General features: G+C 38.0%; 2 protein-coding genes across 3 annotated transcripts; both read left to right on the top strand.

Moving 5' to 3' along the window:
• The first annotated feature begins 60 nt into the window (after positions 1-60).
• Vps13d (vacuolar protein sorting 13D) lies at positions 61-16,941 on the top strand. 2 transcript variants are annotated; one of them, XM_070674022.1, is made up of 25 exons: positions 61-181; positions 251-456; positions 539-729; positions 880-1,111; positions 1,221-1,417; positions 1,539-1,700; positions 1,779-2,016; positions 2,109-8,926; positions 9,133-9,283; positions 9,351-9,579; positions 9,648-9,891; positions 10,041-10,409; positions 10,511-10,699; positions 10,772-11,095; positions 11,213-11,405; positions 11,475-11,657; positions 11,767-11,997; positions 12,444-12,470; positions 12,859-13,019; positions 13,124-13,747; positions 13,813-13,995; positions 14,073-14,444; positions 14,524-14,636; positions 14,701-15,133; positions 15,322-16,941. In XM_070674022.1, exons 2-25 carry the CDS (start codon positions 360-362, stop codon positions 15,421-15,423), a joined length of 12,063 nt encoding a protein of 4,020 aa, XP_070530123.1. In that variant the 5' UTR covers positions 61-181; positions 251-359; the 3' UTR covers positions 15,424-16,941. The 2 variants fall into 2 exon arrangements, with proteins under 2 accessions (XP_070530123.1, XP_070530124.1); XM_070674023.1 differs by lacking the exon at positions 12,444-12,470.
• Positions 16,942-17,102: 161 nt separating this feature from the next.
• LOC139113117 (tumor protein p63-regulated gene 1-like protein) lies at positions 17,103-20,160 on the top strand. The gene is made up of 6 exons (XM_070674038.1): positions 17,103-17,297; positions 17,416-17,623; positions 17,698-17,874; positions 18,192-18,299; positions 18,599-18,732; positions 18,810-20,160. The coding sequence occupies exons 1-6, from the start codon at positions 17,222-17,224 to the stop codon at positions 18,998-19,000; spliced, it is 894 nt and encodes a 297-aa protein (XP_070530139.1). The 5' UTR covers positions 17,103-17,221; the 3' UTR covers positions 19,001-20,160.
• Positions 20,161-20,191: the final 31 nt, after the last annotated feature.

Genomic DNA, 20,191 nt, shown 5'->3' with positions numbered 1-20,191 from the left:
TCTTAGGAATTAAAACACGGTGCCACCATCGCCGGCAGTGGTTGTCACGATTGTTGGTGGCTTATGACAGTGGTGATCAGTGGTGAATATTTGAAGAGATTGTTAGTTAAGATGGACCTTGAGGTCAACAGCAAAATACGACCTTTTAACGAGAGACGCGACAGCCGTCGTGATACGAGAGGTACCGACCCCGCGAGACCGACGCACGAGTCATCGGAACGCGTCAATTTTACGTGCTGTTATTCCGCAGGTTTCAAGAAATCGTGCGATATATGAGAGACCATAACCCATGAGGCAATCTATATGCAATCACGCAGACGTCTCTGGCTGGACAGTAGCGAAGATATCGCACAGTCAAAATGTTGGAGGGACTTGTCGCTTGGGTGTTGAACAATTATCTCGGCAAATACGTGGAGAACCTAAACACAGATCAGCTGAGCATCGCCTTGCTATCAGGTGAGGTTATGTCGCGCTGCGCATTTCTTATATTATATTTATCGATTGCTGATTTTGTCTTTTTAACGGATGCTTGTTTTAGGAGAAGTTGAATTAGAAAACTTGCCCCTGAAACGGGAGGCTCTGCGTCATATTGGACTGCCAATGGAAATTAAGGCTGGATTTATTGGTAAAGTCAGATTACAAGTCCCAGTTACACAGATAAGGAGTGCATCATGGGTGATAGGTATAGAGCAGCTCTATTTAGTTGCGGGACCAATTAATCTGGATGAGGTAAATTATTATATTATAATTATATTATAATTATTATACAAGTTCTGTTTTCTATTTAAAAAAATCTTAATAATTAATAGAAAAATGATATAAAAGGTAAGTTTAATATCCATATATAATAAAATAATAATTTTAAATATAAATTTGTAGTATGATAATGAAGCAGAAGAACAGGCAATACTAGAATATAAACTTAGTCGACTGGATGCTTTGGAAGCTAGATGGAGAGCTGATATAGAGTACAATCCTGGTTATTATGCTTCAAGTTACAGCTCATGGTTAAATTATGGAACATCTTTAGTGACAAATATTATCGAAAATTTACAGTTAAATATCAAAGATGTTCACATTAGATATGAAGATGGTATTACTTTGCCAGATGGTAAATAGAAAGCTGTGTACAAATATATATAATTTAAATGAAAATTTATTACATATTAATATTTAGCACACTTTTGTATACATAAAACTTGTAATGTTTTTACATGTAGATAATGCCATTGCATTCGGCATTACAATTGGAGCATTAACAGCTCAAAGCTGTGATGCCAGTTGGATTCCCAGTTCTACATCGTGGAATCTTACGGATGCGTCGTTTAAGTTAATGGAACTTGATAGTCTTTCGATTTATTGGAACCATGTGAAGAAAGATCAACTCTTTGGTAGTCTTAATCTGGGCGATCTAGCTGTAAGATACAGAGCCTAGTGATAACACCATGTTTTAAATATCATTTTTATTTATTTTTATGCTACTGTTATATTTATATTTACTATAATATTTATTATTTTATAATCTGTTCAATTTTTAGATTGCCATGAGCAAAAATAAAATTCGACGGCACATCTTATCACCTGTAAATGCAAGAGCGCACATTAAGAGAGATCGAACCGAACGTCCATTAAGATCTATTAATAAGCCACGTATCGTAGTTGATTTACTTTTAGACGAAGTACCATTAGCTATAACAGATGTAAGTCTTACAGATTATAATAACTAATATATAATCAAGTAACATTGGCCTATGCGTTGTAATAAATTATATTTTTAGCTCCAATATGAAGAAATGGTCAAGTGCATTAAAGAACTTGATCGCATAAATCGTTGTAAACAGCAATGGCGTTGTAGACCAGTAATTCCCGTTAAAGAAGCTTGCAAAGAATGGTGGAAGTATGCTGTCAGGTGCTATCTCGGCAGGAATGCGCTTAAACCGAAACCAACTTGGAAAGATGTACTTGTTAAAGCCAGAGAAAATGTTTGTTACGTTCAAACGTATACGAAAATGTTAGGTACAAATGAATATCTTTTAATACTTTTTATTTATAGATTTTTATTATAATATTTTCTTGAAACTGTAAAGTTTTAAATAATTATTTGCTAGGATCGCCTACTTCAATCTTACCTCCGGAAATAAAACTATTAAAAGAGAAAATTGAAAACGAGCGGAGTTTTGATGAGCTTCGAGTATTGAGGGAACTGGGAATGGAAAAAGTAAAGCCTGCGAAATCACGACAAGAACCCGATATGAATATGCCACAAGGACGCGGTATGCTTGAACAATGGTTTCCACAATGGTGGGGCTGGTATTCGAAAACGCCTCACAGCAGCAATGGAACACAAAACGGAAATAGTTCAACTACTTTTGATGGAGAATTGCTGGACGTTTTAGCGGATACCGTGAATGATGATACTCTTCTGCATCGTGATACTGTGTTTGGACAATTTAATTTCGCCCTAGTACAAGGTGCGATATCGTTGTGTACCGCAAAAGACGAAAGTAATAATAAGAGAACTGTGATAGAACTGAAATTTGAAAGAGTGAACCTGAGTTACGAATCACGACCCAGATCTGGATCACACAAATTTTCGATCAGTTTAGGCGCGTTGTATTTACACGATTTTCTCACAGAAAATTCCACGTTTCCCATTTTAGTACAACCGCAAGTCGCGTCTAATGGTATATCTTCGCGTGTTCGCAACTCGTCGGAGAAATTAACAAAAATGCCGCGTCATTTATTTGAATTAATTTATGAAAAAAGACCGTTGCACATTAACGTGGATCATTTATTGCACGTGTATTCGCAGTCGTTGGATATTGTGTACAATCCAATTGTGATATATTGGCTGATTGATTTTATTTTCAAACCGCATCGATCGGTGTCGTCGAATCAACGATTTCAAGCAATGAAACGCCGTACAAGAAGACAGTTAATTAAGAATTGGGAACAAATCTTGGATGGTGATTTTGTGTACCGCTCATCGTGGGATCTGCAATTTAAAATTTCTGCACCACAAATTTTATTAGTGGAAAGCTTTATCGATTCTAACGCGGCTGTGGTGATGGTAGATTTCGGCAAGTTACATTTATCGAATGACGCGAATCTGAATCAAGTGATATTAAAAACTGAGTCATTAACTAGTGACGATGACGAAGATGAGAGATATGAAACGCCTTGCTCCACTCCGCCCGGTAGCCAGGAAAATGGTTCTTTATACGATTTTCAGGGGCTATCTGAAACCGAGTTACACAAGAAATTGTACGACCATTACTCGATCGATTTAGTGGATCTGCAAATTTTAGTGGGCAAAACGAAAGATAACTGGAAGCACGTTCGTACGAGAGGTATGTCGAGTTTGCATTTTCTTGAGCGTTTTAATATATCGTTACAGATTGAACGGCGTGTTTTCACCACTTCAGATCCAAATTTTCCATCGGTTACGGTATCCGGTAACCTTCCCAGATTAGTAGTGCACGTGAACGAGCAGAAAGTTGGCGCAATACGCTTAATTTATAATTTATTATCAAGTTTCTCCATCTCCGCCGGCATCCCACAGACAGAAGCCGTTAATATGGAGCCAAAAAGTCCTAGAAAAGAAGAAAATCTGGATCGCTCTTTAAGCCACGCCGTGATGGTACAATTTATCATCGATCAGATGGCTTTTGAATTACAGTCGAGAGGTCGTAGCGTGGCAGAGCTGCAAGTGTCCGGCGTTCGGGCGGCTCTCAGTAAAAGAATGGCAGATTTGAGCGTGTCTCTCTCTGTTCACGGTTTACTTCTGGTTGATGCTCTTCAGGAATTTGGACCCGATTTTGAGCTATTGGTGGCTAGTCATAAACACGTCGGCATGGATAGCGTTTCTGGCAGATTGAGAGATTCGGACCCGACGTCACCGATCTCCCCAGAGTCGCCCGAATCGCCAGATTCTACAAAGCCACCAAGACTGACTTCGCCCGTCGCTTTGACTAATGCTTTATCGACTCTGGTGAACAAAGTCAAGACTTGGCATTCACCGAAAAATAATTCACTGGTTGGTCTGGAAAAATTTGATTCGGAAGCGTTAATTGTTGTAGAATTGACTCTTGTGGACGATCCTACGGAGAATCTAAGAATGGCAAATATACAGTTTAATAATCTAGATATTATAGCCAATCAAGAAACGATCGTTGAATTATTAGGATTTTTCCGAAGAATTTTACCATTACAAAAATCGCGAGCAACATATGTTGCTAGTCGAGATGATTCTCTGTCGAGCCAGAGTACAGAGGCAAAATCAATATTAACGCGAACGGAGATTACCTTCGATTTTCATCGGCTGAATGTGCTTCTTCTGCGTGCAGTTGTGCAGGACAATCATTTAGTGGGACAAAAAATTGCCACGGCAACTATGTCGGACGCACGCATACAGGCGACATTGGCTGCAAATACATCGATTTCAGGATCTCTCGGCGGAGTACAAGTTCTCGATCAAACGTCGACTGGAAAAACTCATCAGCGAATAATTAGCGTGGGTAGAGATCCCTTGGCGGAACCGAATAATCACCTATTTGAGCACTTGAGCAGTTTGTCTGATCAACCAGAGGCATTTAAATTTGTAGTAAATCGTAGCGCAAGGCAAGCTAGCGTAGAAGATTGCGTGGAAATTGATCTTGAACTGACAATACGCGTGGCTAGTGTTTGGTATACTCACGCACCTCACCTGATATCAGAGCTGCGTTCATGCGCTGATGAATTCAAGCAATATTTAAGCAATTTTGCACGCCAGATTAGCGCAGCCGCCACCGACATGGCAATTGGTCTAGTAAACGCTGATGATTGGACTATTCCACCACGTAAACGACTACCGAGTGTCTCCATCGATCTAGATACAACAAATGTGGTATTATTAAGACTAGATATGCTTCTGGAAAGTCCTGTCCTCGTGATACCACGTTCTTCGCATAGCAGGCAGGTTTTCGTTGCTCATCTAGGTACAATGTCGCTGAAACACGAGCCTCATTTAGGATCCATGGCGAAGCATAAAGTCGCGCTAGAAGTGCGCGATATGAATCTATATTCTCTCGAAATGTCCGCCAACGTAGGACAGTTGCAAAATAACTTACCGAGAGCCGAAGAGATGTACTCGTGCGAAGTATCAGGTAAGCCGATACTGCACGACACAACGCTGAAAATCTTAGTTGAAAAGCAGAACACTTTGACGCAAAGTACGAGCTATTTACTTGATGGTAGCGATATCACGAGCAACAGTCCAATCGTGCAAGTACATGGCGCTGTTATAACACCGTTGAAAGTATCATTATCGCGCGGCCAGTACGAGCAACTGCTCGATACCACTCATCGGTTGTTCTCCATGCCTGCCGTGACTGCCACCGCCGCGGTATCTGAGTACGATAATGTTGACGGCGCGTCTGACTATTCGGAGAAGCTGGATCTCTGCGTAAAGGTCTCCTTCGAGCTGCCGATTCTCAGTGTAGAATTGAAACAAGCACACTCAGAGCAACCACTGGTAGAGCTATCAATGCGTGATTTTGTCGTCAAGTACGATAAATTGCACCGGAACGAGTCTAGCGTGCAAGTTGCCTTGCGCTCTCTTTTAATGGAAGATCTTTTGTGCCCGGTCGGTTCAAAGCATCGCTACATGATGCAGTCATCAGCTCCCACGCGTGCGAAACTACCCACGGGTGCCTCAAAGTCCTGCCCAGATCTCGCGTTTGCACAGCAATATAAAAATGCCTTTGGCCGCGGTAGTTTGCCAGATCGTTTGGAGACGTATACGTTGTACGACGCGATTCCAGCACACTGGCGCAGAAAACCAGCGGTCTCGGCGACCGACACTCCGAACACTCCACCTCCATCCCCGGGCGGTATCAGCAGTGAAGAAAATCTGGTGCTAATGAGCATCACTATGATACATCCTGAAGAAAACGTCGTGCCGGAAGATCGGTTTTATCGCAAAATGGTAACCGTGGACTTCAATTGTCTGGACTTAGTGATAAGCGTGGAATCGTGGATGGTCGTGTTTGACTTTTTTGGAATTGCAGGCCTATCTGGAGCGACAAGTGACGAAATTGTCGCGCATCGAGCCACGCCGGATAGCGATAGCACCAGCACGAGTAAGGTGGATGACAATTTGCCAGCGAGATCAGAAACTGAAATAGATGTGAGGTCGTTGACACTGGTACTGACGCAGCTGGAGCGCGAGATAGCTAAGGCGAACGTATCTAACGCGAGTATGCACATTCTCAAGACGATAGACGGCAAAACCAAGATATCGGGATCTTTAGGCTCGATGTCGTTGCTGGATCTAACACCGCACGGCCGATTTTACCGCGAGAGATTTTTGTCATCCGGCAGGAAGGCTCTCAACTTTCAATATTCGAGTTACGCAGACTGCGAAGATCGGCCTCACGACGCGCGACTGAAACTAGAAATGTCCGCTGTACATTACGTTCATACTCAAAGATTTGTGGCGGATTTACAAGCTTTCTTTGGCCACTTCTCACAACTGTGGAGTATTATGCGAAACTTACGGGCTGGCGTCGGTGCAATTGTAGATATCAACAAGCGAAGCACGCGACTGTCATTGCAACTGAATGCCGGCGCGCCTGTTATACTGTTGCCTGTGAGTTCCAGGTCCGACGAATTAATTCTGCTAGATTTGGGAGAGCTCACAGCACACAATAGATTTGACAACTCGTCAGTCGTTCCGGATTGTCTGTTAGACGTAATGCTACTCGAGCTGGTTAACATGGATGTGTACGCGGCACGACGACTTGAATGCGATTCGAGTTTGAACGAAAACGCAGATTCTTTAATAGTCGGTGGTTTTCTTATCAAGAAGATGGGCTCCTCGTTACTTACTGAGAAATGCCATTTAAAACTACGCGTCGAACGTAATCTTGATACTTACGTCAGTCGCGATATACCCGATCTTAGCATACACGGAATACTGTCGACGATGGACTGCGCTTTAGATCCGAAGCAGTATATGCTGATTCGTGGTCTCCTGTCTTACAACATCGGAGAGAATCTAGACGACCTGCGTCTGCTGGTACAAGATCTGAATTACACGGTGGAATACGCGATTCCGACTGCAGACAATAGAGCGAAAACTTGGACGCGATCTTGCATAACTCTCGAACTTGTAAACGTAACAGTGAAACTACATCCGAGTCATAATATCGCGGCGCTCGCGTGCGTCAATTTTATCAAGTCTCGACTAACACTGGACTCGCTGAGCGACGGCTCGCAGGATATTGATTTGGTATCACAAGAGATTTTAATCACGGACACTCGCTTTCAAAATGAGCCAGTAGATAAGCAGTGCAATGTATTTACGCGAATTTTACAGCCATTGAGAGATGCGGTTGACACAACCGAAATTGCACACGATCGTGTTCAAGCAGAAGTGCATCATCGAAAACGTAAAACTTATGCGGCGACCACTATTCTCTTGCACAGTATGCGACTGACTGCTATTCTAGATTGGTGGCAAGCTGTGCGAGATTTCCTATTACTCAACTCGCCAGAACCGGACCCTATACTCAGCGCCGTGCACGTGTCAATTGTCAATCAAGATGCTGACAGCGACTCCGCCGTACCATTCGAACTGAAAATTAACATTACCGATTCCGAACTAGTTGTTGTAGAGGACACTGCGATTCTTGACACTAATGCCGTCATTCTTAAAACAACAGCTGTTTTATCGTACCGCTCGACACCGCAGGAAGGTGAAAAGCCGCTCTCGTGTAATCTTTCGCATTGCGAGCTGTTTTCTTGTATTCTGGGCCTGGAGAACGAGACCGCCTTGTCGATCATTGACCCGGTCGGAGCGAGCTTAGATTTAACTCAAGACAAATGCTTGGAAGTTCAGCTGCAGCCGTTGTGCGTGAGACTGAGTTATCATGACGTTACCATGTTTTCAAGAATGCTGAGCTCTCTTCCTAAACAAACTTTATGGGCGAAGCAGAAATCAAGCGAAGTGGACAGTCAGATAAACAGCCAGGTACTGAAGCTAATTAATTTAGGCTTTGCGGAAGCCGACTGCAAGCTTGCATTAGATCACTGTAATGGTAAGCTGGACGACGCCGCTTTATGGCTGACACAGAACGCCGTGCCAACAAGCGCCGAAATGGTAGTGAACGACGATTCGCTTTTGCGAGCCATTGAGCTGCAAGTATCTTGCATGCGGATCTGCATTATTGACGATTGTCGTGATGCGGACGTACCGCTTTTGGAGGTTACTTTGACAGACTTGAACATACGGAAGCTGAATCAGGAGCCGGGTCTACTGTCGGCCACTGTTGGAGTAGATTATTATAACCGAGTGCTGAGCGGTTGGGAACCCTTCGTCGAGCCTTGGCGAGCAAACATTGAATGGGAACAATTGTTTAGCTCGCCCGATCCGAAAAGATTACGCGTGTCTATTAACTCTTATGATTCTGTAAATGTTAACGTTACGCTAACATTAGTGGAGCTCGTACAGCTAGTAAAGCATAATTGGACGCAGGATTATTATTTATCTAATGGAAACACGATTGTGGGCAAATCGGTGACGACAGGACAGATTTATCGACGTCGGTCGCCTTTCATACCCTTCGCCTTGAAGAACGAGACCGGCTGCCGACTTTGGTTTAAAACGTTTATCGCTACTGCGGATGAGATAATAGATGTTAACAAGGCGTCATCTCAGACGAAAAATATTTTAGATAAGGATGATACGTGGATAGAAGTGACTCCAGGAGACACAACACCATTTACGTTTGAAGAAAGAGGCAAACTGAGGCATCACGCAACACATATCGTCAGAAGACATCAAATTACGGTACTAGTCGAAGGGTGGAAACCAGTAGATCCTGTTACTGTTGACCGCGTAGGCATTTATTTCCGACATGCAAACGCCGACATTACCGAATTTCAAGTGAGATATTATTTTATACTTATATTACTTATATTTAATTTAAATTAATAATTTATTAATTATTATATAATTTATAATAATAAATTATTATAAAATAATTTATTATTATATAATAAATATATATATATATATATAAAAATAATAAATTTTATTTATATAATAATTTATATTGCTTTTTGTTTAATTCTTTTAATATTTAATTTTAGCCAATTACACCGAAAGCTAGAGTCGTTTTTGCTGTAGAACTGGAAGGATCTGCTAGGAAATTAGTTACCATTAGATCAGCTCTTCAGGTGTCCAACAAGCTAGTACATCCGATTGAACTTAAAATGGAGAAATCGTTAAATCAACTTGGATGTTAGTTTTTATTTCTTGTGTATTGCACTTTATTAGCAAAATTAATCAAATTAAATTTTTTTTTTAGATTTACCGCAGATTTCGACTAGTACTGGAAGAATTCTGCAAGTACCGGCGCAATCGGTGATGTCAGTGCCTTTAACGCACACTGGAGTGCAAATGTGCTTTAAACCGCTTATCTCGAATTTTTTATTTCAATATTGTACCGAATCGGTAGATTGGACGGTGGTTAAAAAGCCGTCGGAAGTAACAGAGAACTATGTCACGTGTCGGACTAATCAAAATAACATATTCAGGTAAATAAAATAAAATTTTGTCTAATGAAACTATCAAAACTTACTTATTCTCATTTCTTATATTATAGGATGTGTGTGGCCGTAAAACGAAACAATTATCCACTTGATGGTATGCAAGTATTACCAGCGCACACAATTATAGTAATGGCTCCTATAACTCTGACAAATTTATTACCATACGAATTAATATACGAGGCAGGTGTAGAAGGCGGTAGAATTACTCCTGGTTGCTGTGCTGATTTACATTGCGCAAATTTGAACGAGCAATTAGAAATTTCAATTCAATTAGACGGTTATCCGGGATGCGGAACGGTACGTGTGACAACTAATAATATATACGTTCGTTTAATGATACTACAATTCAAGATTAGTCTCGGGCTTTCTCAAGCTTTCATTCTTATTTAAAGCCATTTTTGAGTTTTTCAAAAACAAAAAATAATAAATATAATTATACATTTCAGATAATATTACCACCAAACAGTTGTTCTTTTACCGCTCGTTTGAAACTGTTGGATTCCGCCAGTAGAATACTCTATATGCAAGCAACTGTGACTGTCGAAAAAGGTGCAGCGATGCAAATCAACATTACTGCACCTTATTGGATCATAAACAAAACTGGTTTACCGTTAGTCTTCAGACAAGAAGGAGTCGGCATCGAAGCAGCGGGACAATTCGAAGAACATGAAAGGGCTAGAATGGTAGCACCATTATTATTTTCGTTTAGCGATGAGGAGGCCAGTAGAACTTTATCGGTGAGAATTGGAACGGAAGTTCATCCTCATGGCGTACCACAATGGTCTCAGCATTTTCACTTGCAGCCTGGAATTCACGTAAGTATAATAATTTTTTTTTTTTGCGAGCAGTAAATATAAACTTGCTATAATAAAAGTAATATATACAGAGTGACAGTTGTACATTTTATACTCTGTAGGTTCATCGCTTAAGAATCAGTCTACGCGATGGAAGGCCTGATATAGTTTACTTAATTAGCGTGGCCACCCGTGCTGCGAGAGGGAGATACAGAGCAACTACAGTAGTTACGTTATCACCGAGGTATCAGCTACACAATAAATCATCTTACACGCTGGAACTAGCTCAGAAATGCTTTACAACAACTATCGTAAGTTTATGACAATTATTTGTAATAATAATTTTAAAAACGACAATTTTCTTAATGCAATATCGATTTCAGTCTCATCCGGATGCTCAGGCGACATATATAACGACTATGCCTGACTGCCACATGCCTTTCCACTGGCCACGATTGGATAAAGATCTATTGCTTTGTGTAAGAATTGTTAATGTTGCAGATTGCATGTGGTCGGGTGGTATCAGATTGGACGACAATTATTCATTAACTATTAACGTCAGGGATGTAACGGGGAAGATGCATTTTCTACGAGTAGATGTAGTGTTACAGGAGACTACCTTCTTTATTGTATTTACTGACGCCGATACTATGCCGCCGCCTATAAGGGTAGACAATTTTTCAGAAGTTCCTTTGCTCGTAAATCAGGTATATTTATATATCTTTTAAGAATTGTGTCTAAGTGAGCATATTAATATTTATGTTGACTGTATTTTTACGAATTTTATAGTTAATGTTTTAATTTTTAAATTCTTATATTTTTAGATTGGAGTTCCTGATAATTTACAATGGACTGTAAGACCCCATTCGTCAGTACCATATGCCCTGGACGAACCAATAAAACCTCCTGGTTTAGTGCTAACAGCTCCTGGAGGCGTAACAGCCTCTTATGACTTAAACATATTAGCAGAGGGTAGAGGATTAACTTATGAAAATTTTATTTACATCGCGTTTACAGGTATTGTATTTTAAATAATTAAAATAATAGTTATTTATCTTTGATTATCATGCTTTTTTATTTTTATAGGTACTTTCAAGACTGATTCCGATCTTGGTACAGGCGAAAGTAATTTAGATCCGCTAGATGTAGAAACTCAGAGATTAGTTTTAGAAGCTGGCTCTGGAGGGTGGGTTGCTCTTCGTAGAAAACAATACGGCGACAGGTCACAGCTTTGGAGAATGACTGGCGACGGCCAGTTACAACACGAAGGTGATAAAAATATTAATTGTTGAAGATATTTTTAATATAAATTGTATTTAAAAAATAATAATAACGTACTATTATTTCTATGAACGTAATATTTTTTTTAATGAAATAGGCTCCAGTCCGCCGAGAGATAAACATTCGAAAACTCCAGATACAATATTAGTTTTGGATATAGCAGGTACTGCGCCACAACCATTTACATATTGTGCTCTCGCTCTAAAAAAACCGGATCCTAGACGACAATCTACACAGACTTGGCGATTTACCGACGATGGACGTCTATGCTGTGCACATAAAAATATGTGTGTTCAATCAAAGGATGGCTTTATGGGATTATATGAAGGTTAGAATTCTTTCATTTACTCGCATTGGTTGATTTGCTTAATAATTAAATCGATGAATATTATATGTGAAAATTGCAATTTTCTTTTGTCACGCGCTTTATCATTAGACATATTTTCCGTTACTTTGCGTTGCTTTTGATTAGTTCCACATACTCCTGATTTGCGAGTTGTCATTTTTAAATGTGTTTGAAATGTAAATTTAGTGCTTCTGTTTTGTAAATTGTGAAACATAAAATAAGAAATAGTTGAGCGGTACGGTATCGTTGAAATTGACAAATTATATTACATATTTAACGAAACAAATTAAAAATGCTGCTTATCGTCATACGATATTGCATTATTATTTAATTTTTTATTGTTATTTAAAATTTTCTTCTCTTTTTAACAATATTACTTTCTTACTGTTTTTGATTTGAGAGATCTAAATTGATGATGAATGTTGCAGGCGGCAGTGTCGCCCGTTGGCAAATGTGTACGTATTTCAGTGTACACATTAATATCAGCCGTTTCCTATGAGCTTATCCATAAGTATTATACGTGCCATAGCATATTTCTCTCTGCTTGTTTTGCCATTTTTTTACTGTTTTTTTTCGTAAGCATTGCATATCTACCAGAAACGTTAAAGCGCCATATAAAACAAAAAGAAAAATCTTTTTTCGTGCAAAACGTTATCAAATTAAGAGATTGTTTCTTAATATGACTTATAAGCAAAAATTAAACAGTCAATTTCTCAGATGAGTCAATCACGGCGTTATCGTACTCTGGCGTACAGTGCTTTTGCATTTGCAATTTAAAAAAAATTGTATAATTATATCCTGTGCATTTTATACGTCGTAAAAGGAACACTATTGTTTTTTTAGGGAGCGAAGCTGTCCTCGGTCCTCAAACACACGACAATCCACCGCCAATCGAACAGCGTGTGGGTAGACAGAAATTACGACCAGGTTCTGGATTCTTATCAATCAGAGTAACAACTGACGGCCCAACCCGCGTTTTGCAAGTTTTAGATATCAAAGAAAGAGTATGTATTAATTTTGCACCAAATACACAGTAATGTAAGAAGTAAATTATTAATAGCATTAATGTCTGTGTTAATTAACACAAATATTTTTTAATCTCTTTTAGAAGAAAACATTTGAACCATTTGCTTTACTTGAGGAACGTGATTGGTCACACATCGCCAACAGTCATCGGGTTACTCAAGTCGATACTGACATTGAAAAGATGGATTCTAATGAATTAAAATTGGAGCTGAACCTACCGGCCGGTCTCGGATTATCCATTGTGTCGCAGAGACCAGTGGAAGAGCTGTTATTTGCACGGCTAGCTGCAATCTCCTTAAATTTAGTCCAGACCTCATTGAATATCACACTAGACTTGAAAGTTGCCGACGTACAGATTGACAATCAATTGTTTGAAGCGCAATGCACTTCAGTTTTGTTTGTCACACGGTTATTCCGTACGGAGGATGAAAATCGACCTGCTCTTCATTTAGCAGTAGAAAGATTAAAGTCGAAGAATCAAAATGCCGAAATATATAAACATTTTTTAGTAAGAGTAAAACCACTCTGTGTACACCTGGAGGAAAAATTTATCTTGAAACTAGCAGCCTTCCTTGGAATTGGCAAATCTGAACTAGAAGTGCCCGTTGATGAGAATGATTTCAAAGCACAGAGATTTATTTCCGAGGTGTCCGCTGCTCATGCTAAAAGATATTACTTTGGTGCTTTGAAACTCGTTCCCAATCAAGTATGTATATGTCGACCTTAAAAGTATTATTTTAATACATAATACATTTATTTTTTTCTGTCTAGGTAAAACTCAGCGTGCTTACCACGACGAAGCTGCCACATCATTTGCAAGCTGTAAAGAGGAAATTAGGATTAACTTTGATTAATTTTGAGAACGCTACTATTGAATTGGAGCCGTTTGCTAAGAAACATCCTTTCGAGAGTAGTCAATTTTTAATACATTCTATCGTAAAGCACTATAAAGATGTATGTCGAAAATTGATATGCCTTTTTTTTTATTTATTGTAGTTTTATACTGATGTGGAAAATAAATTTTGTTTTAGGAATTAAAATGGCAAGCCGCAGTTATTCTAGGTTCTGTTGATTTCTTGGGAAATCCTCTTGGATTCATGAATGACGTTACAGAAGGAGTTTCTGGTCTTATTTACGAGGGCAGCGTGAAAAGTTTAGTGAAAAATGTCACTCACGGTATTTCGAATTCAGCGGCAAAGGTGACAGAATCGCTGTCAGATGGATTAGGAAGAGTAATTATGGACGAGAGACACGAAGAGGCCAGACAAAGAATCCGGGCTAATACTACGGGTAGTAGCGATCACTTGGTAGCTGGATTAAAAGGTTTCGGTTTCGGTTTGCTGGGCGGAGTAACTAGTATATTCAAACAAACGTACGACGGAGCGACCAGCGAAGGTTTCCCAGTAAATGTCTAAAAATTAGTTTAGTGGTCGATATAAGTATTATCTGAATTTTGAGGTAATGGACGATATTAAATTTCAGGGTTTTTTCGCGGGTTTTGGAAGAGGAGTAGTAGGCACAATAACAAAACCAGTCGTTGGGGTTTTAGATTTGGCAACAGAGACAGCTAGTGCAGTACGAGAGACGAGTAGAAGGTAATATAATTACACTATTGCAATTTTCGTAAAGATTATATGCTATAAGCATTTTTTTTTTCAGCGCTCATCGTGCAATACCAAAACGCGACCGACCGCCACGTGTCGTCAGCGGTTCTACCGGGCTTCTGCCACCTTATAATCGTCAACAGGCCGAGGGCCAAGAGTTTCTGTACAGCATTAACAATCGTGATTATTCCGAACTGTTCGTTGCCTATGAGTGTCTCTGCAGTGGCTCAGAGAATCTTAGAGTACTGGTATCCAACGAAAGAGTGCGTATTATTTCTGGTGGCACAAAAGCGGTGGTAACTCAAGTCAGTTTAGCGGACCTCCTGCGTTGCCAGCCAATGAAGAAGGTGCAAAGCAACAGTATCACTTTGCATTACATAGAATTAATATCCAGGTTTGATTCATCAGCGGCGGTCAATCTGGACGGACTGGCTGAATTACTGAGACGACCGAAAGTGCGCTGTGATAACGAAGAGATAACAAAGCGGGTCAGTATATAAAATACAAAGGTGTATTTTTAAATTTAAATGTAGCAGTTGCAGCGCAGAGAAATACGAAAATTAATTTAAAAAAAAGATTTAAAGTTGCAATGCTGTTATAATAATTGTTATTTTTAAATCGGTATAAGCATACTACTATTATTACAATTTGTTCATTAAGTTATTCGTTGTTATAGGTATCGCAACAAATTAATTATGCCAAAGGGATGCACGAAGAGCGAAACTTAACGTTATCGTCGTCAGATAATATGTTGGATGATGTGCAACATTATAAGTAATTAACTGCGCGATTAGAATTTGATCTTGTTTCTAACGCATTTTCCTTGACGTACTCTCTCTAGTCAAATTTTTTACTTTATCTTGTAAAGCGCAGAAGAATCGGTAATGCCTTAGCTACAACGTTTAACATTAAGTTTACAAGAAGACTGATATAAATTATCGTAAAAGTAATTACTCGCTCAAGTAAACGCGAGCATAAATTGGGTATAAATCAAGCATAATCAAATTCTAATTTTGTGTCTTGCGACTGTAACATAACTTTTGATACGGATCGATAAAATGTAAAAATGAAATAGTCGAGTAATTTTCTAATGATGTATATATGTATACATATATAAATAAGTGTACATATGTCAGTTTTACGCACGTGCAAGATGTCTCAATTCGCCGTTCACGAGACTGTCTTTTACGCTCAGTAGAAAGATTAAGGGCCAATTACTAAGGTGTTGGAAAGATCGGCCCTAAATGTAATAGATCAAGATAGACATATGTTTAATTAATAGATAAGTTTGCCAGGAACAACCAGTCCTAAATGGAAAGATTTTATCTTCATACTAAAGCCTACGTATTTTATCACACTTAAAGTTTTAACTATTTGTATTTTAAAGTCGATACGCCCTGTTAACTTCTAAGAGGTTTGGTTTTTGGCTGGGCACTGAGCCCTAGAAATGTGGAAATTTTTTGACGCGCTACATTTGTGTACACTGAAAAGCAGATATGGCATTTGCTGCGACGAGCGGCGGCGGCGGCTAGCGTACGTGACTTCGTCTTTCGGTCGACGAGTGCAGGAAGGTGTAGTAGGCCGCGTTCCCTCGTATTTCTCTGTAACCGGTGCTCTGCATCTCCGCGCGCGCTTCATGTGAGATTCGACGTACACCACGCAAAGATCCTTTACGCTAGCCGTCGTCGCAGCACCACAAACGCCATTCCTGACGGTGAGTGTACATACATGTATTAAAGTTAACGAGTTACTTATTCATAGATGGATTGATCTATTTTATGTGTCGTCAGTATGTAGAGGTTATGATGCACGAACACACTGTAGTTTCGAGTAAATTTGGGATGCTTTTGTTTAAATATATGTGCTGTAGTCACATTGCTATCACTTTGTGTTTCGTAGTATTACGAAAACGCCAATGATACGATCGTTATCAGCACAGAGTAAGGTTGCGCGAAACAATTAATTTTACAATGCCTCGAACTGTTTTGTACAGAACAATATCTTTATGTATGTAAAAAAACATCTTATTTAATAAATGTATAAACTGTACAAATAGATTAAATCAGCTATATGTAAAACTGGCGTACTAAATGCGAGAATAATATATGTTTGTAATGTATATCATGTTGATACTTGCTAAGATTAATAAATGTTACAAGTATAACAGCAAATAGAAATACATAAGGGTCTTTTTATTATATTTTAAGACATTAATTAAAAATACATTTTAAAATCATAAAATCTTTAAAAAGCATTTGTGGATTTAATGTAAAAATAAAGAAATAAATTTAGAGGAGATATTAAAATACGTGTCAAAGGTGGTAAAAAAATTTCATTAACAGCTTGGTAAAAGGAAAAAGTTAGGATAAATAAATTTTTTAATTGTCCCTCCGATTTCAAAACTTTAAACTATCGTCGTGAGAGGTAGCATGGATCGAGTGTCATTTCTCGGATTCGATCGAACGCGTTGAACTTTGAAAAGTCGTGTGTGTGATACGTCTTCGTTAGTTAGCTGCTGTAATTTATCGTTTCCGACACATGTAACAAAGAACATTATTAACAAGCAGCTCGGAGACATGGAAGAGACATGTCTAGAGGAAGGGCCTGCGGTAATTTTCGAGAGAGCCATTTTAGAGATCGCCAGTACCGACCGTGAGTTTCGCCGTCAGTTCCCTCCGGAACTGTCAGTGACAATTTTGTAATATTTTCCGATTTTACGAAAGTATGCTACAAGTTGGTCATTTTTTTCAAACGTAACGTTTAATTTCAGCCGTCAGACCATCGGCGGAGAGCGTAGACGATACATCGAAGCATCACTCAACGTCGAGAGACGTGTGCAACGCACCGTTCAAACACGTAGACGTTCATACATTTTTCACTGACAGAAACGAGGTCGTGGAGAAAGCGATAAGCGACTGCACGGAAAAACTGATAAGGCAAAATAACGACGAGCTCGTGGGAAGTTGGCTCTTGACAGAGTACGTACTATCTGTAAATTTAGCGCTTTCCGTATTGCAATTTTAAGCTGACAGAAAAATTGAATTGTTCATAGAATAAGTTTATGGGACACGGAAAAAGAAAGGCTTGTGTTGTTGACGACAAAAGCTCTTTACTCAGTAAAATACGATTTTATTTCTCTGAAAATACTTGACTTTAATCGTGTGCCCATATTACTGTTTGATACAGTAGTTACAGGAGATTTAATTTATCCAACCTCATCTCTTGCACCGTGAGTATTTGTAATATTTTAGGTAATTTGTGTATCTAAGGTTCAATTGGTCAAACTTTCAGGTATTTTTACCTAAAACTTATACATTAAAAATAAATTTACTATTCTGTGATGGGAATATTTCTTTCAATCCTGCTTTTCTATCAAAAAGAATATTTATAATACATACAGAATGTCTTGTTTTAAAGGATTCACTCAAATTTCTTAAAAACACTGTGTTAAATAAAAAAATTGAGTGAATTCGTTAAAATAGGACACTTTGCTTTGGTGTTCTCGTCTAGAATATATGTTATTTATGTTGGTCTAATGTATTCTAGACGATTAAGTGGATTAGCAGAAGGTGTGTCGTCTCTAATTCATTGTGCAGTGCGCCAGGAATGGTCATCCATTGCAGGTTGCACTAATCTTACTCATTTTGAGCCTAGGTATACAACTTTATTGTCAATTAGCACAATTTTTTCATTTTATTGTACCAATTTCTTTTTTATATATCTTTTTTCTGCTTCAGTATCATGCTATGTGTTTGTAATAATAAACATTGGCTTTATGTAATATATTTCTCTGTATAATTATATTACGTTTTCAAAAATTTTATGATAATAATATGTTGCTAAAATTAAAAAATGGTAAGAATAACACATAAAAGATTAAATTATTTAAAATATATATACAAGAACACTCTGTATATTTCAGTATTTACAGAAATGGAATTGAACATTTTCAGAAAGCGATTTATGTCGGGAATAAGACTTATGTGGAATAGAGGGCAACCTTTGTCTCTCATAAAAAAATGGAATCCATTTGCAAAGGATATACCATGGCTCACATATGCTAGTCATCCGTTATTCTGGTACAAAGGTAAATGTTACTATCAACTTGATAAAAAAAACTGATGATGATGATGATGATGACGATTAATGAGATGTTCTTTTTAGATGGAACCGAAATTATCAAAACGAGATTTGATATTGAAGCTTTCAATACTACACTGAAAAGTTTATTACCTGAAGAATGTCTCGCTGTCAATATGCCGATTATTGTGGAGAACTATTGTGGTCTCGGTGCCTTAGTGCACAATAGAAATGGCTTAGGTTTTTTTAAAGTACGCGGCAAAGTCAGTTTTTAACTGTTTTGATCTCTTAAAGTTGCAAATATTGCAGATGTCTTTAAGGTTAATATTTTTTCTCATCTTTCTTAAAACTTTGTCCTATTATACATGATTTTCATGTACACTGAAAAACAGATATAGCGTTTTCTGCGGCAACAGCGGCTAGCGTACGTACGTAATCCTAGGCGGCAGAGGCAAAGGATGATAGAACGGGGAGAAATCAGTCTTCGGCAAACCGGCCGGCGCGGTATATTACATGCGGTACATGTGAAACTCGATGCACACGACGTTAAAGTCACGTTCGCTAGTTGCCGTCGCTATACCTGTCTTTCAGCGTACAGTATTACTATAGGATAAAAATATTACACTACGCAATCTTCTACGAAAAAAAAATTATATATGTAGGGTGTTCCAGACCACCCCGTATATACATATATTAATATTAAGTTACATATTAAAATTAATAGGTCTATTTAATAAGATTTTTGCTATATAAGTTCTATAACATTGTACTACAACAAAACTTCTATTTCTTTCTCTTTTTTCTCTCTCTCTCTCTCTATAATGACAATCAATCTCTGTAAGATGCATTGGATTATTTATAAGATTAATGAAATCAAGATTGTGATGAGATTTTTTCTACCATAATTAATCGCGATATTTGAAGTCAACTAGTTACATAAATAAATTTTTTTAGTTATTTGACATAAGTATGTATTTTTAGATCGATCCAAATTATTGAGTTAAAAATACTTAATATCTTACATAGATTTTTTATAAATATTATTAATGTACAGTAGCGCTGTACTTATAATGCAACATAAGTCATACATCTTACAGAGATAGTATTACAGAGCATTTTTACAGAACAGATCCATAAATCTGTATGTTAAAACATATTGAAATTAAATCTATTACAGTTAAGACTTAACAATTGTATAACTATTATAGCTATCAACAATATTTGCTTTATTTTAGCAAGATATTTCATAGATAATATAATAATTATTATTTTGAGAGTTACTTAATTATTTTCATACAACATATTAAATTAAATACGCTGTATAATTCTTGTAATATTATATTTAATTTCTTTATAAAAAAAATGTTATATATTTATATAAGCATGAAAAATATGAGTTCCGAGTTAATAATAAATAAAAGAAATTTTTAATATATTTCGTACTTTCCAGATTTGAAAGTATAGAG

This window comes from Cardiocondyla obscurior, linkage group LG02 (assembly GCF_019399895.1).
Source record: "Cardiocondyla obscurior isolate alpha-2009 linkage group LG02, Cobs3.1, whole genome shotgun sequence".
NCBI classification, from domain to species: domain Eukaryota; kingdom Metazoa; phylum Arthropoda; class Insecta; order Hymenoptera; family Formicidae; genus Cardiocondyla; species Cardiocondyla obscurior.
The sequence above is the reverse complement of the archived record's forward strand: the minus strand, read 5'-3'. Positions and strand labels throughout refer to the sequence as shown.